The 23,266-nt window shown below is 39.4% G+C and overlaps 2 protein-coding genes across 4 annotated transcripts in view; one reads left to right on the plus strand and one right to left on the minus strand.

The window, feature by feature from the left end:
* Positions 1-23,266, minus strand: part of adgrg4a (adhesion G protein-coupled receptor G4a) — a 34,411-nt gene that overhangs the window by 7,060 nt on the left and 4,085 nt on the right. For both annotated transcript variants that reach the window (XM_034135960.1, XM_034135959.1), the window contains exons 9-24: positions 22,828-22,916; positions 22,672-22,739; positions 22,538-22,559; positions 22,397-22,419; positions 22,169-22,311; positions 21,958-22,087; positions 21,114-21,220; positions 20,201-20,420; positions 19,910-20,075; positions 19,522-19,674; positions 18,713-18,850; positions 18,587-18,632; positions 18,268-18,371; positions 17,839-17,960; positions 17,261-17,529; positions 16,673-16,778 (exon numbers count right to left, since the gene is read on the minus strand). In XM_034135960.1, coding sequence (XP_033991851.1) covers positions 16,673-16,778; positions 17,261-17,529; positions 17,839-17,960; positions 18,268-18,371; positions 18,587-18,632; positions 18,713-18,850; positions 19,522-19,674; positions 19,910-20,075; positions 20,201-20,420; positions 21,114-21,220; positions 21,958-22,087; positions 22,169-22,311; positions 22,397-22,419; positions 22,538-22,559; positions 22,672-22,739; positions 22,828-22,916 — 1,906 coding nt within the window. The remainder of the gene's footprint in view (positions 1-16,672; positions 16,779-17,260; positions 17,530-17,838; positions 17,961-18,267; positions 18,372-18,586; positions 18,633-18,712; positions 18,851-19,521; positions 19,675-19,909; positions 20,076-20,200; positions 20,421-21,113; positions 21,221-21,957; positions 22,088-22,168; positions 22,312-22,396; positions 22,420-22,537; positions 22,560-22,671; positions 22,740-22,827; positions 22,917-23,266) is intronic.
* LOC117487274 lies at positions 3,514-14,223 on the plus strand. 2 transcript variants are annotated; one of them, XM_034135970.1, is made up of 7 exons: positions 3,514-3,546; positions 6,972-7,022; positions 9,588-9,633; positions 9,785-10,721; positions 10,908-11,069; positions 11,155-11,247; positions 13,774-14,223. In XM_034135970.1, exons 4-7 carry the CDS (start codon positions 9,801-9,803, stop codon positions 14,092-14,094), a joined length of 1,497 nt encoding a protein of 498 aa, XP_033991861.1. In that variant the 5' UTR covers positions 3,514-3,546; positions 6,972-7,022; positions 9,588-9,633; positions 9,785-9,800; the 3' UTR covers positions 14,095-14,223. The 2 variants fall into 2 exon arrangements, with proteins under 2 accessions (XP_033991861.1, XP_033991865.1); XM_034135974.1 differs by lacking the exons at positions 3,514-3,546; positions 6,972-7,022; positions 9,588-9,633 and having other exon boundaries at positions 9,712-10,721.

The raw sequence follows: 23,266 nt of genomic DNA on the forward strand, positions 1-23,266 counted from the left end.
GGTTTCGTTCCATTTCAAAGAGCTGTTTGGCGCTCGGCGTAACCTTGGCGCACTGCCACTCCAACATCCAATCCCAGAGCTTGAAGATTAATCACGGGGTTTGTCAACGGGACTGTAGTCCCAAACGATAGCTGGGGATTATGGGTAGTGTAGTGTCTTCGGCCATCCTAAACTCTGATTTTTTTTTCGGATATCATATCGCATTAACACCATATCCCGACGTGCATTGCGGCTAAAACATCCAATCAGCGAGCTGAGGATCTTTCTTACGTCACTTTACAGCCCCGCCCACTTTTGGGGAAACCAGCTGTCATTTGAACGGCGATCAAGCCTGAAGCCACAGAGCTCTAAACTGTCCTTTCTTCTTAGGCCCCGCTCACACGGGACCGTTTGCGTTTATGCACAGTATGCGTATTCAAAAAAGTCTTCCGTTCACATGCATTTGTTTCATTTAACGTGTCTGTTCAAACGAGGCCGCTGGAAACGCTGTAGTACATATGCTGGGACTGTAAGTGGCGCTGTAACTTCCGCCAAAATACACCAAAAGTAGCGAAGAAGAGCAGCCCAGCAGCCCCCGCCGCAATGTTGCCATGGCTACCCTTCTGCGGTGTATTTAGCAACATGTAGTTCATGTAATTCTCCATGTCCATGTGTTGCTGATGGTTGTGGTAGAGGAGCTGTATATTTTTGCACTAATATCTGTAGCATGGTCAGTAGCAGTAGCACTAGCAGTAGCTACTGACAGGAGGAAGTCAGTGTGTGTGGCGATTGCTGGTATTCAGCGGGATATAGTCATTTCCTCAGCATATGGATAAATGCAACGGGGAAGTTAACTGAAAGAAACCGAATCTGTAGATATTGCATCCCGACCAAGAAGCACGTCTCCGTGGAGAGGACGGCTCAGAAAGAGAGAGATATTCTCTACAAACACCGGGTGAGATCCTCCTTTGTCAATATAATGGATCAATGCATGAAATCTGACTCTGTTTATTTTGTTTAAGGAGTATATTGGGCGTTAACAATTCTGGTTTGCCTTTTATAATATTATTTCATTCAAGAACCCCTTGTGCGTTTAATTAACACAGCTATTTTTGATAGTTGCTACAGCAGTGAGCAGGAGAGGTGGGGAGAGGCGGGGCTATCGCTATTTTTTCAGGAAATATTCGTATAGAGGTGATTACACGGACTCGGTTGACCCCCCAGAGCGTTTCGTTTGCAAATCTATCCACCTTGGGACCCGTTATTGTTTGTGGGGTCAGTTTCGATCGGCCTCGTGTAAATAATAGGGCTATACGCACGCGAAACTATGCAGATACAAGCAGTTTTCTCCTCGTGTAAACGGCGCCTGAGAGGAAGTACAGAAACACGTAACTTTGGATTTGTTTTAATGTTTGAGGAGCAATAAACGACACAGCAGCTTTTTGGCATGTTAAAACTATTATTTTCTGCCTCGCAGCTGGCGAAATTACAGCCTCGCCTACTGATTTTAATTTAACCATAGGATATCGAGCCCGATCGTCGATTTCAAATGTGTGCTCTAAAATGATATTTATAAATGACTATTATCATTATTATAAGCAAGACAATAAATGGCAAAGATATGTAGAAAATAAACGTATTTAAGATACGTTCATAACAAACGTAACGTGGGAGAAAATATGTTTCTAGAAGATATGTAGAAAATAAACGTATTTGAGATACGTTCATAACAAACGTAACGTGTGAGAAAATACGTTTCTAGCTAAACGTAATTGAGAATGCAGTTTAGTTCTGTGGGAACGTAATTTGTAGGAGACAGGGGGTGTTTCTCAATCGCGAGTAAAGCTGCTTCAGAGCCACTATTTCAAGCATACTACGTCATCGAGTGCCGCCGAAGTACTGTTCCAATCTCCAGTATACTTGGAAATCTACCGAGCCCGGCGTACTCCGTTTGGAGAAATATCGAGTCTGCACATGAGTAGACTTCGCGGTCTTAAAATCCCCACAATGCTTTGCGCACGGACCAATTTCCCCAAATCTGTGGCGGAAGATGTAAGGCGGGGCCTCTCATATGACGCACACCTGCACACTTGCTAGCGTGTTCCACACTTCGTTTTCCGAATGCCAGGAAGTATTCTTGACTCGCTTCTGAAGCAAGATGCTCGGCAGACATGTGCTACCAAGCAAGCGTACTCGCAATTGAGAAACACCCACAGTTGCATGTGCAGCCTCGATATTTCTCCAAACGGAGTACGCCGGACTCGGTAGATTTCCAAGTATGCTGGAGATTGGAACAGTACTTCGGCGGCACTCGATGACGTAGTATGCTTGAAATAGTGGCTCTGCAGCAGCTTTACTCGCGATTGAGAAACACCCGAAGTCTACCCATGTGCAGCCTCGAAATTTCCCCCAAACGCGGCCTCGGTGGAATTCCAAGTATGCTGGAGATTGGAACAGTCCTTCGGCGGCACTCGATGACGTAGCATCCTTGAAATATTGGCTTGGAAGCCAATATCCTCGCAATTGAGAAACACCCACAGTTGCATGTGCAGCCTCGATATTTCTCCAAACGGAGTACGCCGGACTCGGTAGATTTCCAAGTATGCTGGAGATTGGAACAGTACTTCGGCGGCACTCGATGACGTAGTATGCTTGAAATAGTGGCTCTGCAGCAGCTTTACTCGCGATTGAGAAACACCCGAAGTCTACCCATGTGCAGCCTCGAAATTTCCCCCAAACGCGGCCTCGGTGGAATTCCAAGTATGCTGGAGATTGGAACAGTCCTTCGGCGGCACTCGATGACGTAGCATCCTTGAAATATTGGCTTGGAAGCCAATATCCTCGCGATTGAGAAACGGCCACTGTCTCAAAACTCCATGTGTGTAAAAAGACATCCACAAGCAGAGATTTGAGATCCACAAGCAGAGATTTGAGATCCACAAGCAGAAATGTGAGATCCACAAGCGCATTTTTGGTTGACAAATACAAAATGGATTCACAAATGCCTGATCGAAAGTTGTAAATGTTAAAGAGATATTCAAAGATCTTTTTTTATTTGTAAAAATATTTTGCGCATTTGCAGATCCGTTTTACATTTGCAAATTTATTTGTGAGTTTGCAAATCTTTTAAATGCATTTGTGGATGGTGTTTTACATTTACAAATCACATATTTACACACAAATTATTTTTCTGTTCACACAAATAATTATGAGACATAGCCTATCTATGCCCATACCTCTTAACATGGCAGTAGTGATGGCATATTCCTGCCCGGTGAAAATAGTCCCGGTCTCATAGGTGTTTTCATTAATTGAAGGCATTTAACAGGGACATGAGTTATTTATTTTTTTACGATATACAGCAAGTGAACCACCGAGTTCGATTCGCCATTATCAAAAGAAGAACTTCAAGCGGACAGATTGATGACTAGTACGAAAAGCTAAGCGGCGGATGAATACGTTTTTGTAAAGCGATGTGACAGTGAGTGAACATGACCTACAGAGTAAGGGGTACGCAGATCTTTTCGGCTGTCGGCTGATGAACCACTGACGGACAGGCAAAGTGAGGTGAGTGGTTGCATATTTAATGGTTTCAGGCAAAACGAAAAGTAGCTAAATGGAGTTAAATCAACACCTAACTGGTGTTTGAATGTTTATAAAGAGATTTTATTTGTGAGTGTTATGAAAATGTCAGTTAACCAAGTTAACATTACAGGATTATGATTATCTAAACTTTTATTAAATAAATAAGTTTCAAGCATTGTTACTCTTATTTATGACGCTTGTGATTTTTTAAAAGGTGTGAATGGTAACTGCCTATGTTTGTAGCTTAATTTAGAGAGGTTTTGTTTGTTCGTTGCAGTAATTAGCCGTGTCCCGGCTCTGTTCCGCTCAATATTGAAGCTAAACTAGAGAATGCAATTCCTGAAGAAATTGCTAGTGGGAATGCTTTATGCTGAAAAGCTGACGCTAAACTGCTATGCTGAAATGTAATGTGTAAGAAGAAAGTGAAGAATTTACATTGAAATGATACATGAACTTGAATGTGTGATGAGAGAACAAAGAGAGTAAAAAGGCTTGGAAAAGCAGCAGAATATTTGAACTGCAAACCTTTGAACTAACTTGATGGTGAATGATCTGTCGCCATGGAAACGGCATTTGAAGAAATCTCAAAACTGTGAGAGGAGAGAGAGAGAGAGAGAGAGAGAGAGAGAGAGAGAGAGAGAGAGAGAGAGAGAGAGAGAGAGAGAGAGGAGAGAGAGAGAGAGAGAGGAGAGAGAGAGAGAGAGAGAGAGAGAGAGAGAGAGAGAGAGAGAGAGAGAGAGAGAGAGAGAGAGATGTTTTCCTACGTTTGTAATGAAACGTTTGTATGTCTCAAGAATGTAGGGTTTGGGAATTATGGCAGTTTTAAAAAAAAATATGAAGGCACATTTCAAGATTTCTTACCCTCTAGCTGTGACATCACACACTCTAGTTAATGTTAAAATCTGAAGAAAACCTCTTTAACAAGGTCTGAACAATGTTTAATTCTCTAAAAGTAAGAATCTAATTTAAAAGTTGTGTTACACGAATAATGTCAGAAAGATGTGTAACATTTTAAAGTTGGAATGAGGTTTCTGAGTGAAAGTATGAATGAACAGTTAGCATTTTAAGTCGCATGAAGATTTGTTGAAGTCTGAAGAATATCTCCATTGACTTCAATGTTAAAAATTTGATGAATTATGGGATGTATCTCTGGAATTATGAAAGTTATGAATGATAAAAGTAATAGCAGTCGATTCCCGACCGAGCTGAACGTTTTGATGTTTGAACGGAGTTTCTGCGATGTTGAATGTGGGAGGAGAAGACGGACAAAATAATTGGACGGAATAATAATAAACTTTTCGTCCGTAGCATAACATATAGTTGGAATGCTGTATCAGCATTCCCACTAAATTAACGTGTTTCGGTGAGGTGGTGTGTGTTAGTCGTGTCTTGGCTTTCTGTTCGGTCAAATATTAAAGGTGGGGTAGGTACGTTTGAGAAACCGGCTCGAGATACACTTTTTGTTATATTCCATGGAATGCTCTTAACATCCCGATAGCAATGAATATCTTAAGTGCTTTGACAAAAAATCCATAAAAAAATGTCATCTGTGGAAGCCGTAATACTGTAAAAAGCACGACCAATCATTTTAGCCGGCCAGGCTAAAATAACTGGATGGCCTACCTGCGTGTCAGCCTTCTATCTGTGCACAAACTTATCTCGTGCCCTCATTGGTCATGTGCGCGTTTGTGTGTGTTGGAGGAGGGGCTCTGTAAGGAAGTGGCAGATTTTTTCCGGCTGTGTATTTTCAAATTCTAGCGATCTCGAGCTGGTTTCTCCAAAATTACCTACCCCACCTTTAAAGCTACATTTGCGCGTTTCGGAGAGTTTATGTGTGTGTGTTCCTGACAGTAATTAGCCGTGTCCCGGCTCTCTGTTCGGCTAAGAATTGTAGCTTGTTAGCCCCTGCTAACAAGCTACAATTCAAGTGATTCTATCCTTGCAACGTTTTTCTGGTTCAGCTCACGCCATTGAACGAGTAAAATGCTAATTGTGTTCAGAAATAGCATTTATATTGTGTACGAATGCTATGTTCCACTCTTGAAATGGAGACACATTTGTATTTCTGCTTTTTATAAAATATTTTATAGAAAACAAAGAAATATATTTAGTTTATTTTATTGAAATATGGTGCCCATAAACTACATGTTCCACAATGCATTTCGTTCTGTGACTTGCGCACTGAAGCGTCTTAATATCAGCCGTTTCTAGCAGCGGGAACAGTCGGTGCTCAAGGCACTTAAAAATGTTGATCTTTGATTGATGAGATTATTGTTATTTAATCTAATAAATTAATGGGATGTATGTAATTATAACACAGGGAAAGGTTACTGTTCACCCACAAGAATAAATAAGATGTACATACAATGGTTGTAATTGTTAGATATTTATATTATAATAAAATAAATAATATTTATACATTAACAATAATTTTTCCTAAACTTCTGCTTTCAGAGGTAGTCAAGTTATTACTAAAAACCAATAATAATCCACTGAATAGTCTATGGAAAATAAGTGCAAGCAAATAATCAACAATTACAACCATTGTACAATTTCTTTAAAGTTTGGTATAAAAATAGTTTTTTCATTGATATAATTGGATGCACACTAACCTTTCTTTCCCTGTTATTATTACATGCATCCCATGAATGTATTAGATTGAATATGCCTCATCATATCTCATCAATCAAAGATGAACATTTCAAGTTGTTTATTTATTTAAAGTGGACCTATCATGCTATATTTGAATAATATAGTGTAGGACCATACCTATATAAGGCATATTTATACTTTTTTTTTTTCAAAATACCAAACAGATCATGCATTTTAGCCATGCCTCATTTCGCTCTATTTGAACATTTTTAGCTCTGTTTTTGCAAGGGCTCATTCTGTGAGAACAGCACCACCTACAGGCCTGACATATGTACTACAGCGTCTCCAGCGCTTTCGAACGGCAATGGCCGTGGCTGTCTCCTCCTGATTGGTGGAGTTGGCCTAATAGCCGTAGCGCCACTGTCCTGACGTCAGGACAGTATTCAAATCTGGATCAGTTTTTATCAGATCCGTTGCAGCCCCTTTTTTAGAGATTTGGGTATGGAGGAAAATAGAGAGGGTTGTGTTTTCTGACACTTGGTGAGTTCCCTGGAACACCGGGGACACATATTCATGTATAAAAGACGTACAAAAGTGCATTTTGCATGATAGGTCCCCTTTAAATGAAGCACTGTTTAAGTCTTTATCATATGAATTCAGGGATAATATTGTAATTGTGAAAGCCAAGGCTTGTAGTTTATGGGCAACGTAACTGTTGTAATTGTGTGCATCTTATTCTTTGTCATGTTCTCAGTTCTTATTACTTTATTAAGGCCTGCTTCATAATGTACCTAAATGTGTGTTCTCTATTACAGGTACAGATTTTCGAAGATTTCCGTTTTGCTGCAACTGGATGAAGTGGACTTGTAAGTTTTGCAGGCTTTCCAGTTACAATGAGAAGGCAATTGTTAATCATTACAAAGAAAAGCATGGACGTGGAAGACGGGGTTTCTGCTGCATTTATCCAAACTGTCTAACAGTCCCCCAATCCCATGTGGATTTAACAAAACATTTAAAGGAGCACAAAAAAGGATCTAACCCAGTTGCCAAAATTTGCTGCGAACTTTGTACTTTTTCAGCACCAACTAACATCAAGCAATTTTTCCTTCATTTGAAGAGACATTTAAGAACAAGAGAGACTGAATTGCCCGTTCGCGGGATGCTCTTTTAGGTCTAGGGTAGTGACAACCTTCACTGCTCATAAAAGTCGGTACCACCAGGAATCTACATTTGAACATTTCAGACCTGATCTTGTCATTAAATCTCCCATTCAGGCATCTGTAAATGATGAGCAGGATGAATTGAACAATTTAGTTTTGCCAGATTTGTTGTTGCCTGAACCTGAATTTCAGCCAGATCAAAATTCTGTTCAGCGGCGAATTGCATCCCTTTTACTACGGCTGCAAGTAGTCCTTCACGTATCACAGTCAGCAATTCAAGAAATTGTGGATGATTTATTTGATATTGGTGAATTTGCTGGACAATTAACTAAAAAAACGATTGAAAATATTTTGAAGGCACATTGCACATCTGAGGGACTGATATCATCATTGACTGAAGCATTACAGAGTGCAAACCCACTTAATTTGCTTTCAAGAGAAGGGCCTTTAGGCACAGAGTATAAGAGACAATTATTTTATAAAAAACATTTTGTTGTCATTGAACCGGTTGAATATCTTTTGAACACACAAGAAGAAAAGCATACAGTTGTTTATATACCTATTCTAAAAGTTCTCTCCGAAGTATTGAAAAAAGACGAGGTTTTGCAAGTATTGGAGATAAACAAACCATTTGAACAGTCCGGCCACTACAGGTCATATGTGGATGGTGACTATTTTAAAGAAAATCCAATTCTCTCAAGTGAAGACATTACTTTATCCATAACATTGTACATTGACGATTTCGAAGTGTGTAACCCTTTGGGCACATCGAGAAAAAAACACAAAGTCTGTGCTGTGTATTGGATTCTTACAAATTTGCCAAATATATACAAGTCATCGATTTCTTCAATCTACCTTGCTTTACTGTGCAAGACTGATCATATCAAACTATACGGGTATACAAAAGTTTTGGAGCCACTGATTAAAGATATTCAATATCTAGAAACAGTTGGTTTTTCATAGAGAAACTTGCTTGTAATGTAAAAGGGACCATCTTGTATGTGGCTGCTGACAATTTGGCTGCACACTCCTTAGGTGGATTCCAAGAGTCCTTCAATGTGGAGAAGTGTTGTAGGTTTTGTCTGATTAGCCGCGAAGACATACAGAAATGTGATGTTAGTGGTGGGAACTTTGTTTTGAGGTCACCAGAGTTGTATGATGAAGCTGTTAAGGTTTTGAAGCAGACTGAATGTGTGTCTGTTGATGGTATAAAACGAGAATGTCCTCTTAACATATTGACAGGTTTTCATGCATGCAAAGGCTTCCCACCTGATTTCCTACATGATGTTCTAGAAGGCATTGTACCTGTAGAACTAAGTCTGTGCTGATTTTATTTCCAAGAAGTATTTCACATTAGAAGAGCTAAATAGTGAAATACAACACTTTCCTTTTAAGTTCTCTGATAGAACAAACCGTCCACAGAAGCTTCCATCAACTTTTCAACGCAACAAGACTATAGGAGGCAATGGACACGAAAATTGGAGTCTTGTTCGTTTCCTTCCACTTATCATCGGTCACCGTGTTCCAGAAGGTGATAGGACATGGGAATTAGTCCTTGAGCTCAAAGACTTGGTGGAGTTATTGTCAACTCATCATTTCATTTCACGCTCTCTTTGTTATTTACAATCCAAAATATCAGACCACAGACAGTTGCTGCTAACAATTTTCCCTGATAACAAGTTGCGTCCCAAGCATCACTTTATTGAGCACTATCCATATCTCATTCAAAAGTTTGGGCCCCTCATTGAGTGTTGGACTATCCGATTTGAGTCAAAACATTCTTTCTTTAAAAGGGTTGTGCATAATGCAAACAACTTTTAAAATATTCTTCTCACTCTGGCGTCTAGACATCAACTGATGTTGGCTCATTATCTTGACATGCCAAGCCTATTCAAGCCTGAAATTGAGACTGGGAAGGTGTCTGACGTGTGCCTTGAAGTACTAGATAGTGGAGTCAGACAGGCTGTCTTGGATACATTCATTGATGTCGACACAGTTGGACTCACACCTAACGTCTTCCTAAATGGAACCAAGTATTCAAAGGGAATGATTGTTTCTGCTGGGAATACGAGTGGACTGCCAGACTTTGGGAAGATTTTGGAAATATGCATTGCGTCTAGTTCCGTTTGCTTCATCATTGAACCTTTTACTACGAACTATGTGGAGCATCTGCGGAGTTACCACCTAGTAAAGAAAACACCATCTGTATGTCTTCTGGTGAAACCAGATAATCTCAATGACTACATGCCATTTGTGTCATACTTCATTCAGGGACGCCTGTTGGTCACTCCCAGGACATTCTTGCTGAAATAAACCTGTAAGTTAATACACATTGAAATTGGGGGTTAAAGCATTATATTTGATAATAGTGTTGAGGGACGGATGTGTGTGAGTTGGACTGATATCATTACTTGATATACTGAATATTTGTAATTGAAATTATTTTTTTTATTTTTTCTCAAATACAGGTAAAAGTGGTCTACAATGCTGCTAAGAGTCATCATATCCCAAAATGATATCAGGCGCCTCCGGATTGAAAATATACCCACCAGCATTGAGGGGCTGAATCTGGAGTTAAGAACAAACCTAGGCCTGACAGGTGGATTCATCTTACAATTTGAGGATCCTGATTTCAATAATCAGTTGTGCAACTTGACAGACATCAAGGACCTTCCTGTGGAGCGGGCAACATTAAAAGTATTGTTCACAACTGATGTGGATGTCTCAGATTCCACATTGGACACATGCAGCCTTCCGTTGGTCAGCAGTGGGGATTCTGTTGAATGGCCAAACCCCTTCCCAGTTCCACAGTTCTCACATGACGTGGAGCTTCTGCTGAAACAAGCTAATTTTCGGCATGCTAAGGATGGAAGTGTGATGGTGATTCCTAAGGGTGTAAAGACTGATATCCTTGACACGCTTGCAGACGTTATGTTCAAAATAAATGCCTATCCCGAGAAACGGCACTATGAGATTGTAGTAAAAGCACTTGTGGAGAAACATCCCGGCCTGAAGGACCCAGGGCCCGAAAAAGGATGGCAATCCTGGTTTTATAGCCTAAAGTTCAAACTGGGGAACTATCGGCAGAAGTTGAGTGCCGCAGGATGCCATGAAGTGGTAGTAAACAAACGAAAAGGAGTGGAAGCGAAGGGGAGTCGTCATAAAAAGCCGAAGAAGGGTGAGGTCAACTATTGTCCAGATCTCCCTGAAGGACAGAGTACTGATGACATGGAAGAGAAGCGTCAACAAATGGAGATGGAAATGCACAAAAAAGACCCTGATCACCAATTAATTGAAGCATTGATGAGTGATACATTTTCTCAGCGTCGGAGAGAGATCGTTGGAGATCAGCCACTGATCACAGAAGTAAAGTCCAGGTGGCCAGCTCTGTTCAGTGAGAGACAGGTAATCAGTCATACAATTGTACATTCAAACTATTTCATATATTTTATCGGTCTTATTCAATCATGTGAAATGTGAAAACTTTAAATCACGCATGTAGAGAGACAAAATTATCACGTTTATCAACGTGCATGCATGCATCTTGGAGACTGTTGGTAGAATATTTTCTATATGTCTGTTTCTCCTCAGATTCAGGCAGAGTTCCAGAGAATTGTCACTACGGACCTGCTTTCATCGTTTCTGGATGGACTTGATGGCCTGGCCCCAACATTGCTGGAGGTCTACAAAGGTGCGTCCAGCACTGGAAAGAAGCCGGCACTAAAAGGCCTTTTGGACTGCCTTGAGAAAGATGTAAGTGGAGATGCTGATGACCATCATTTAGCCACCATTTGTTTGCTACAAATGTTTATATCCCACTGCATTTGTTGTCCTGCAGGACACAAATGAGAGGAGGAGGACTGCTGCTCTCTTGGGACTATCACTCTACATGTCTGGCGAAAATCAGGCAAATGTCATCAGGATGTGTGATGTAAGATCATAACTTTCTTTAATTTAGTGGGAATGCTGATACAGCATTCCAACTATATGTTATGCTACGGACAAAATTCTTCTTATTATTATTCCATCCAATTATTTTGTCCGTCTTCTCCTCCCACATTCAACATCGCAGAAACTCCGTTCAAACATCAAAACGTTCAGCTCGGTCGGGAATCGATGGCTATTACTTTTATCATTCATAACTTTCATAATTCCAGAGATACATCCCATAATTCATCCAATTTTTAACATGGAAGTCAATGGAGACATTCTTCAGACTTCAACAAATCTTCATGCGACTTCAACTGCTAACTGTTCATTCATACTTTCACTCAGAAACCTCATTCCAACTTTAAAATGTTACACATCTTTCTGACATTATTCGTGTAACACAACTTTTAAATCTGATTCTTACTTTTAGAGATATTAAACATTGTTCAGACCTTGTTAAAGAGGTTTTCTTCAGATTTTAACATTAACTAGAGTGCGTGATGTCACAGCTAGAGGGTAGGAAATCTTGAAATTTGCCTTCATATATTTTTTTAAAACTGCCATAATTCCCAAACCCTACATTCTTGAGACATAATGTTTCATGACAAACGTAGGAAAACATCTCGTAGCTTGAAAAATGACGAATAATTAAGCAAAATAATTAAACAAAATGCCTCTTGAGAGCATGAAGTGACAAAAACGTTCAACATGTCTCCATTAAAGCCCATTGTAATTTCAGGCAGATATTTCCTCACAGCAGCAGCCGCACACCTTTAGTTAAACTGCCAAAAAGGCCACATTATTAACCCGAAAGTACACAAAAATTACACTTCAGATACTCAACTTCCTTGACATGCTTCACGTTTTGAAATGTCACAGATATCTGTTATCGTTCTTCCACAAAACATTCACATGTAAGAGGTTCATCTCTCATTCAGAACAATGAAACCTTTGAAGTCTAGGCACCTCGTTAGCTCAACTATAAACACCTGTGCAATGGAACACGATGATGTCATCACTCCAACTGACTTCAGATAATGGTTAATGGTCGTGCCCTCAACAGCTCTACGTCAATTATGGGGTGTCATCATATGCCGTTCAAGAGAAGAGAGAGAGGGCGATCAAGAGTCAGTTCTAACTGCTCTCTCTCTCTCTCTCTCTCTCTCTCTCGCTCTCTCTCTCTTCCTCTTCCTCAATATCTTCCTTAATCTCTCTCTCTCTCTCTCTCTCTCTCTCTCACACACACAATGTTCCAAACGGCCCAAAACTTCACAGGTTTGGTAACGATGCAGCCATCAACGCATCTAAGCGTATTATGGGGTGTCATCAAATGCCTCGCCATAAAACACGATGTCCCTTTAACTCCTATGAAAATGTTCAAAAAGTGCTCAAAATTCACATGTGTGCTAACAGTCCAGCCGTGAAGACATCTACGAGACAGTTTTGAGATTTCTTCAAATGCCGTTGCCATGGCAACACAATGCTCGCCATGAAACACGGTTTTCTCATAACTTCAGTGAAAATGCTTCAAACGGCCCAAAACTTCACAGGTTTGGTAACGATGCAGCCATCAACGCATCTAAGCGTATTATGGGGTGTCATCAAATGCCTTTGCCATGGCGACAGACCACTCGCCATGAAGCACGATGTCGCTGTAAGTCCAATGGACACGGTCCGATCGTCCCCCAAACTTCGCTTGTATATCACCGGTCCAGCCCTCAACAGCTCTACGTCAATTATGGGGTTTCTTCAAATGCCGTTGCCATGGTAACACAAGGCTCGCCATGAAACACGGTTTTCTCATAACTTCAGTGAAAATGCTCCAAATGGCCCAAAACTTCACAGGTTTGGTAACGATGCAGCCATCAACGCATCTAAGCTTATTATGGGATGTCATGAAATGCCGTTGCCATGGCGACAGATCATTCACCATCAAGTTAGTTCAAAGGTTTGCAGTTCAAATATTCTGCTGCTTTTCCAAGCTTTTTTACTCTCTTTTCTTCTCTCATCACACATTCAAGCCCCCAGTGTTCATGTATCATTTCAATCTAAATTCTTCACTTTCTTCTTACACATTACATTTCAGCATAGCAGTTTAGCGTCAGATTTTCAGCATAAAGCATTCCCACAAGCAATTTCTTCAGGAATTGCATTCTCTAGTTACTTTATGTAATTGTACATTTTTAACATAAATCAACCCAAATCACCCTGTGCCCAAAGTTTCCTTCAAAAGTATTGTTTACAATTACCTTAATTTAACTAAAAATAATTGCAATAAAGAATGATACATTTAATATAAACAAAAACAGCAAGAAAATAAATGTTTAACTATTAAATAATATAAATAAATATATAGCTCAAACTGTGAAAAGGGAGGCAATTGAAATTATGTTCCATCACATTGCACTTCTACAATGTGAACTGTAGATTTTAGCTTCTATGTTTATAGCAGAGGCCTCTTAATTAGCTTTGTAGAGAAAAAGTACTTGTAGTACACTGAGCTCACTTTTATTTATCCTTTTTTAAGGTTCATGGAGACATTCTCGAGGAAGCCACGAAGGGGATGCAAGTTGGTCTACTCGTAGGCTACGAAGGTGAACGGGATGCCTTTCCTCAGCAGATATTCAATGTGGCAGTTGTGGTCGAGGAGAAAATTGTACTCTACAACATGAAAGATGTGGCTTGCGGCTTTGCGATGCTTCTTGGACTAATATATTGCTTGAATCTTCAGTATCCTCTGGAAATGAAATATTCATTTGAGTTTCTCCAGAGGGTTGTTATGAAGATACAGCCAGACCAAGCCTCTGCCAAAATACATGGACTAAAAAACAAACTAGGTAGGAGGTAGATCATCAAAGAGTGTAGAAAGTGAGTTCAATTTAGTGTTGTTCATTTGTATGTTCAAGGATTTTGTGCCTCTACAGCAGGGCTTCTCAAACCCCGGATCCGGACCGAACTGCAAATCAATCCGGACCGAACCCTGTGTCCCATTATATAAAAAAAAAAAATTATAAAAAAAAAAAAATCTGATTCTGATAAATTAATGTACATCATTATGTACGCGCGTCTTGTGTCTGACGCGTAGTGAGAATGAACGTGCATATATATTTACTTGTGTGCGTGAGCGTGACACTCATTGCAGACCGCAAGTTAACCGCAAGTTTACCTTGACTTTCTAATGCTTCTAATGCCTTTTTTGCCGAGGTTCAAGGCATTGACTACAGACAACCAGCCAAGCCACCATACTGTATGTAATGTATTGAATGTGTGAGTGTATAAAGCGGCGCCGTTTGCCGACAGGCAAGGCAGGCAAGTGCTTGGACCAGAAGGGGGACCCCAAAGAAGGTAGATTAAGTAGGTCCACAGCAACAACATGGAACAACCTTTCATTTACTGCAACGACATGTCGGGAAACCCCCTCAAGGGGGCCCCATGCATAGAGCGCCGTAAGAAACTGCTTCTTAATTTCAGTTTCGTTTCAGGGGGGGGTGACTTTACTGGCATTGATCCGGACCAGTGACCTTGTATAAAGTTCACAAGTGGACCTTTAATAAAAAAGTTTGAGTACCCCTGCTCTACAGTGACATGTTTCGAAAAAAATAAAAATGTTTTAGGTTAGTGAGAATTCCATTTATGTTGGAATTGTCACGAAACAATTCCAACATAATGTTCCAAATGTCCTCTTAAAACTTGCATTTTAAGAGGACATTTAATGTTCATTTCAGTATTTACTAGTGTCTTGAAAGAGTCCTCTCCTCCTGTTCAAAAAGCTCTATTTGTTTCGTACTGTTTGTGCTGCACCCTCTGTCCTATTTGTAAAATTAATAACATAAATTAGATGTTATAATTTGTATGTATACTGTATATTTATGTTTATACTTGAAAAATAAAAATATTTCAGCATCTGAAGTAACTTCAAGCCTTGATCTCCTTTTATATACATTTGGGTGATGTTTAATGTTCTAAGTTCAGTCAGTAAGAAGTTTAAGGAAGCTGGGGAACTTGTCCTTATAATAAGAGTTAGAAATAGAAAACACTAGTTTACTTAACATGAAAATGTAAGTTCAATTGCTTGAAAACATGAGTCAACATAACTTGAATTTGTCAGTCGGTATAAATATAGTTAAAGTTATCCTAACTTAGAATTGTGAGTTAAGATAAGGTAGAAGTTAAATTGATTTGTTGATTTGACTAGATAATGAACATTTCTTGAATCTATAATGTAAAATTGTAAGTTTCTTTAAAGGGGACCTATCATGCAAAATGCACTTTTGTACATCTTTTATACATGAATATGTGTCCCCGGTGTTCCAGGGAACTCACCAAGTGTCAGAAAACACAACCCTCTCTATTTTCCTTCATACCCAAATCTCTAAAAAAGGGGCTGCAACGGATCTGATAAAAACTGATCCAGATTTGAACACTTTACTGACGTCAGGAAAGTGGCGCTACGGCTATTGGGCCAACTCCACCAATCAGGAGGAGACAGCCACGGCCATTGCCGTTCAAAAGTGCTGGAGACGCTGTAGTACATATGCCAGGCCTGTAAGTGTAAGCTGTAGTCTGCCACAAAAGCAGCGAAGAAGACTTGGTTACCATGGTTACCCTTCTGTTCATTCTCCGCTGTGGCTTTCTTTCTCCCTCCCTGAGGCAAGCGTTTACTCCCGCTGCTTTAATGCAATGCAATCCCTCCCCGTCGAGGCAAGCACTGTAATTATCTCCGGTTAGTCCACCAGCAGATGACAAACACCCACCTCTCCGCCTCTTCCAAGGAACGAGGGGACCGTGCGGCAGAGTTTCAGTTTCAGTTACTTTCGCCGGTCAAGATGTCCGTTAAAGTTTAAATCTTCCGGACAAAATTAGAAAAGTGCCGGTCAAAGGTCTTCTTTGTTATTTATTGAGCTTTAAAACAAATGAATAACGACTCTCTCCCCCTCTTCTGACAGCCCAGCAGCTGATCAGAGCACGTCTCCCCTCTCCTGCAGGGGGGCGTGGTCAGCAGAATCAGACCCGTAGACAGCAAACAACACATAGAGCGAAATGAGGCATGGCTAAAATGCATGATCTGTTTGGTATTTCGAAAACAGAAACGTATAAATATACCTTATATAGGTATGGCCCTACAATATATCATTTAAATATAGCATGATAGGTTTCCTTTAACTCAAAGTATTAAGTTATAACAATGAATGATCATTAGTAAAATAACTTGTATAACTTAACATTGTGAGTTCAAACAAAGTACATTTTTACTTTAAGACAACTTATATATATGAGGCAGCCCTTGAACTTATGTTTATAAGTTAAAACACCCTATTTATTTTTACAGTGTGGGATAGCATAAATGACATCAACAATTCATTTTTCATTTATGTTATAAGACACTCAAATGACCTGTTTCAATACAGCCCAGTGCTTGTACTTACAATTGGTCGGTGGACTTAAGCATCCCTGCAGTTTCTATAGGCCCAGCGCTGCCATAAGCATCTTTATCTATAGCCAGGATCAGGCTGACTATCACCAGAGGAATACCTATGAGAACACAAAAATACAATTCATTTAGAGGTAAGAAAATATAATAACACTGTGACAAAACAGAATACAATATTGAGTTTCTGTCTGTTGCAGTTTGCGATTATGACATTCATTCTCAAATGCAGAAAAATTGGTCTTTTTAATTGCTAGCCCAACTCACAGATCAACTGATCATGCAGTTATGTGTAATTTATTAGAATCTGAAGAAATAATTAAACGTGGAAAGATGAAGTTTTTAATGATATATAACGAACAAATAAATATGAAATGGGTTATAAATAAGGACATTCCTATTTTCTATACAATAAATTATATAGCTCTTTGAAATGACTGAAAAGTATTGATCCTCTTAAACAAAGGGATACCCAGCCAAACCCCAGCTTCTTGATCCAAATTAATCAAAATCCTCTCCTGAACCCAAATCAACCCAACTGGACTTTTTTATTAGAGTTATAGCATTATTTAAAGTTGTGTCTCACCCCATCCTGCAGCACAGAACTTGAGGATGTAGGAGGGAACGTAGATGTTGAAGACCTTGACAAGTGCGAGGTACATATGCACGGCCTCCAGGCCCATCCAGGTGAAAGAAGCTAGCAGGAAGTAGTGCAGCGTTGCAGCAGTGGCGATGCACAGCCCGTAGTTTGAGAAGGAAGAGAGCCAGGAGTTCAGGAGGAAGAGCATGCACAACCCCAGCAGGGCAGCCGACAGGTTGATGAGTATCTTAGATGGGTAGTCTCTCCGCAGCTTCCTAAAGTGTTCAACACACAGCGAACAACTCAGTCTAAAACGATAAATGAAAAGTCTAAAATCTTGTAAAAGGTATCTGGATTTCATCCTAATGCAAATAAGCAACATTTGATGTTCTTGGCCAAAACAACAACTATAGTATGTAGTGTTTTATTAACAAATCCTGAAATTAAATTAAAACAGTAATGCTTAAACATTCATTTATGTAAAGAGTGTTGTCGAATACTACTGCAAAATCTTCGCTTAAATATGTTCTCTACAATATAAACCTTTTACAATGTGAAAGTATAGCTCAGACTGAGTGACTTACTCAAAAGAAAGGTAGGTGAGAAGAGTGATTCCGAGAAATATGGCAGATATACCACAACCAAGATATGAGATCACTGTCAGAATCTGACTGTCAGCTTCACCTATGGGTGTTCGGGATACATCCTGAAACACACCACGAAAACAGAACAAAATGTGTTGTTTACTTGTGTTTGAAGTTCCCTAATGATCGTATCCAAACAAACACTAAAGGAAGCAGCAGTGCAAGCTGTTAAAACTAATCTGATTATAATTATTTGAAAATGATTATATGATTGAAAATACAATCCCAACATTGTAACAGCTTGTTGTTTAATTGGCAGAAAACAATGTAGTGCAGCAACTGGCCAGATTGCACACAGTGTGTTGCTGCTTGTGGGGGTTTCTGTTCCCTGGTTAGATTTATTTTTTAAAAAGCAAGGAAATGACTCACCAAGAGCACAGCGAAATGTGTGAGGTGATCACAGAGACAGCTGGTCTGATAATCAGAAATACTGCGGGTTTTACATCCTCTGCTGTTCCAACCACCCTGCCCACCTGTCACACACACACACACACACACACACACACACACACAGACACACACACACACACACACACACACACACACACACACACACACACACACACACACAATGCTTCCTGTGTTTAGGGGTCTTTTATTTATGTTACTGATTCCAAACAAAACCATGTCAATTACTGTAAATCATCGAAATCCAGCTGAAACACATAATAAATGATGATTAACTCACCATTCTTCTGGAAATCCCAAAACATACACTGCACCTTGTCCCCTGGCTGTACAAAAAAACGTAATAATGGTATTATAAGAGTGAATTACAAAACCCTTGTTCTTGCTGGTGAAAGTATCCATTAACCTTTAGGGCTGTTTGATGGCTGAGGGTCACCACCACTCGATCCGTGAGGTTTCTGACCATGCTGTTATTGATACTGGCAGATACTATAAAGGAATTCAATTTCCAGCTGCTCTGAGTTGCATTGTTTGTGTACGGGTCCTGTTAACACAAAGAAAATGGTCACAATAAGAGGCAAGGAGGATGTCATTGGTCAATAAAATATGCTACAGTAGGAGAGAGCAGATTTGTCCATTCATTGCTTCTTCATCTCTAAAAATCGGGGGAAATGTAATTAGTTTAGTGTCACGTTTATCTTGTAATTGTTTCCTTGTAGTTTGACATATTTTGGTGATGGTTTCTTGATGAGAGTTACATTATTATGTTTAATACCACTCCCCTGTGGTAAATATGAAGCTACAGTATCTTGACAGTATAGCAATCAGCTGGTTAGCTTAGCTTAGCACAAAGCCTGGAAACAGCTAGTAAGTATCTATTTAGAATCCTCTACACCCCTAAATTGATTCTTTCTCACAAGACAACCAATATTTGACAGTTTTAAAAACGTTTTAATAGTGAGATGCGTATAGGCGTTTCTTTAGCTTTGGACTCAGGTTAGCAGCTAAGCTAAGCTATTTAAATCCTGGCTTTATTTATTGCACAGAAATAGGTTTAGTGTCAATCTTCTTATTTGACTCTCTGCAAGACTGCAACTGGGCTTATTTTGTCACAACTGTAAGAATGATTTGGTCTGCATAAGGTATTGTATACTGGAAATCTAAAATATGCAACAATAACAAAACAAGATGACAAATACAAACAACAGAAAGTACCTGAAAGAGCTCGTTTGTTGCATAGAATTGAAACTGGATACGAGTCGTATTTCTTTCTCCAGGAGGGAAATAGTTGTAGAGTTCAGAGGGCAGAGCGATGGTTGCATTTGTGTCAGGGAGCGGTTCACTCTCAAAGTTTTGGTTGATGAAAATCTGGGAAAAGCAGATCAAATTGGAGTCTAAAAAAAGTGTCTAATACAACCAGTTCTTGTCATTTCCTTAAAAGCTATATGTGACTCTTTCAGGGCATTCATGAAACAGGAAATGTTAAGTTGAGTTACTTTTGGAGTTCAAAGACAAACTGAAAAATGGCAATTTTTTTGCTTGTGGATATTTCTCACTAGTACAGTTTATAAACATATTGCATATATCATTTGTAGCGTCTCACCTCTGGATTCAGGGTTGGGGAAACTGAGGAGACACCAAAGGTGAGGCCACTGAATTTATTACGATTTACATTGATGAGGGACAGGGCCAGCAAGGGGGCTGTTATACTGACTGATTCATCTGGGAAATCCATATTGTTCGCCATTCTATCTGTCAGATTAAGGACACTACCAAAGACAAATGAAAATGAGAGTAACAATATAACATCAACATTTTAAAGGACAGGATTTAAAAGGAATATACATGTCTGCTGATCACATTTACAGAGATGCAACAGACCCTATCCACTTACATGCCAGCCACAGGAGTGAGGTCAGTTTTAGAGAGCAGGATATTTGCTACAATATTGACGATGTTTGCACCAACAGCAGGTGTGGTGCTGCTGATGTGAACCACCTCACGGAGCTTATCCACCACAGTATCCAGCTCAAAGGAAGAGAGCTCACTTTCACTGTCATTCAACTGGACATCTATAAGGTCCTGAATCATGTCCACAACCCCAGCCGCGTTACCTAGAAATCAAAGATGTCATTAAAGGTCCCATATTATACTGTTTTTCATCAATATATTATAGGTCTCAGATATATACAAAACATGTCTCTGAAGTGTTTGGCTTGAAATACCAAACAGATCATTGCAGCATCCCATAATCCCCTCTGTTTCAGCCCTGTTTCAAAAGTGCTGATTCTCTGTCTGTTACTTTAGATGAAAATAAGGAGCCACTCCCCACGCCCCTCTGAGAGATATTTGGTGAAAAAGAACACAATGGTGCTCTAGGAGGAGATTCAGGTGATAAGGTGGGTGTGTGTGGGGGGGGGGGGGGGGGGTTACCTTGGTTGGTGATTGGCTAATGGTTACACAAGCCAAAAAACCGTTATGACATAAAGTGGCCAAAATCTGATCAGCTCATTTTCAGACAGGTTTTTATATAAATGGATCGGGACAAAAAGTGAGCAAATCTTTTTTCCTGAAACTTTCAGAATCTCTTTACACAGAGGGGACACCTGTTTATGTACAAAAGACATGAAAAAGTGGATTTTGCACAATAGGTGACCACTAATGCTTTTTTTTGTGTTTAAGGCCACATTTTCCTCCTTGTGATTTAGTTTCGATGGAAGGAAAAGGAACAAACAAGGACAGCAACATGTTTATATTATCTTAATGAAAAAGTAATGAAAGTTCAGACTGAGTGTTTGACTACTTACCAGTAGTGACAGTGATATTGTCGAGGTCTGATATGGTCACAAGCTGCTGGCAATTTCTCATATCAGGATCAGCCCAGCTTGTCGTGTCAGTTTCAACGTCTAACTTACTGAAGAGATAATCAGAGGGAACAGAAATGACAGAGACAATTCATTTTCTCTCCGGTCGGTTTCAAAATTAATGTTTGTATTGGACCTCAAGTAAAGATAAAGATTGATAAAAAGCAATAAAAACACCTGTCCACTGCTAATGATTCAGTCTTAACAAGCATTAACAGCTTCACTAGTAGGACCATAAAACGGATTGCCCATGTCGTCCCTGGACTGATATTTATATTACATTTGGTAGAGATGATATGGAGGCCGTCATTACTCTAATAACCTGCTTATAGGAAATATATTTTATTTGCCTGAGCTGCAGGCTGGCAGGGCTCCATCAGTGTTTCATGTGTCAGTGTGTGCAGAGTGGGGGAGCGAGTGGAAACAGGACATTGTAATTGTCTCCCTGAGGTGTCTCTATGGCAACAGGCTAAGGTAAATAGGATCCAGCGAATAGAGCAATCTAAAGAAGAGTGTTGGCTCAGGCGATTCAGGTTTGTGTGAATAAATCATCATTATAACATTTTTGTCACAGTTGTAAATGACTATGCTTTATGATTGTATGAATTACATTATGTGATTTGCTGCTGTATAATGAGAGACAATAAAACACTTAATCTTTTTGGACAGCGTGATGATATGAGGATAAGTGCTGCTTATTGGCAAGTGTTTGGATTATAATCTTGATAATTTAATTGTCTGTGGTCATATATTATATACACTGAATAAATGGAAGTGAATATCTTACCAAAGCCTGAAGGCTCTTTTTGATTTTGGCTTATTGCATCCCATTTTTTGATTCTCCTGTGGAAATGATTCAGGCCAAATATATTCTCCGTATATTGTTGAAGTCTTTTCTTCCAAACAGTTTGCTGGCACTGAAAAATATTATATAAAGTTCTTAAGACTTTTCCATAAATGAATTCATATCTTTAACTGTGTACAGATATCCAGCTTACCTATGTGCTTGATAGCCACTTCCGTAGTTTGAATAATAATGGAGTTATTTACATACTTTGCTGTCAAGGTAGCATTAATAAAAGCTATACTTTCTGCCACAGTGTTTACGTTGTATTCCTGGACATTGAATGTGCAGTTATACCTGTGGATGAAATACGCAATTAGTGGCATAGAAAGCAGGCAGATCAGGTATTTTTCTGCAACATAAATCTTTTATAATAACCTACAGTTTTGGTTGGCTGTTAAAAATCTAAAAGAAAGGAGAGTAGAGAGATGGTACATTGTGAATATCAGTTATGGCAGTCGTATTAAATATGGTTGAAATGTACAGAACTCATAATATGTTAATCTAATTTGTCTTGTCTCACCATCAGTCCATTCGCCATGTTCCTATGAAATATTACAGACGAACAATAAGTCATCCAGAGCTTAAATATCATGTCAAATTAACATAGGATGCTATTGTAGTTTTGCAAAAATACCTGAAACTCATGTGACCCACCTGCCTACATTCTCCTTTATGATGACATTCAGCACTTCCATGGCATTCACCTCCAGCTGTTCTTTTAACTTTTCCAAAAGACAATAATTTAGTGTGCACACATTTCCTTTTTTGTTGTAAAAACTGCTTTATCCTGCAGTCGTGTGAGTCTCTTACCCATTTCTCAATAACTTCCTCTGGTTTTGTCGGGCTGCCAGTCATAGACAAGGTTAGATTCACTCTGAAGAACGTGTCCAGTGCAACAGCTGGAGTGTACAGACAACAGATAACACAACAGTGCATCTATACAGTACATGTGTATTTAATCATAATTCTGACCGATCATATTTCTGTATCACATTGTCTAACATTTTACCAAAACAAAAACGTGGTGTTCCTTGACTCAACAGCTGTTTTCTGTCCACTTAAGTGTATTCCCTTCACACCATAATATTTCCTACAAATGACCAGTTTGTCATTGTGACACTAAAATCAAGCAAGTAAAACGGTTTATGCCAGTCTTTAAACAAATGTGTCTGGTTGGGGATTGGGTTTCCAAAAATAATGCACGCAACCAGTACAACTTTACATTTATCACATTACATTATCACTTTAA

Source organism: Trematomus bernacchii, unplaced genomic scaffold, assembly GCF_902827165.1.
Source record: "Trematomus bernacchii unplaced genomic scaffold, fTreBer1.1, whole genome shotgun sequence".
Lineage (NCBI taxonomy): Eukaryota > Metazoa > Chordata > Actinopteri > Perciformes > Nototheniidae > Trematomus > Trematomus bernacchii.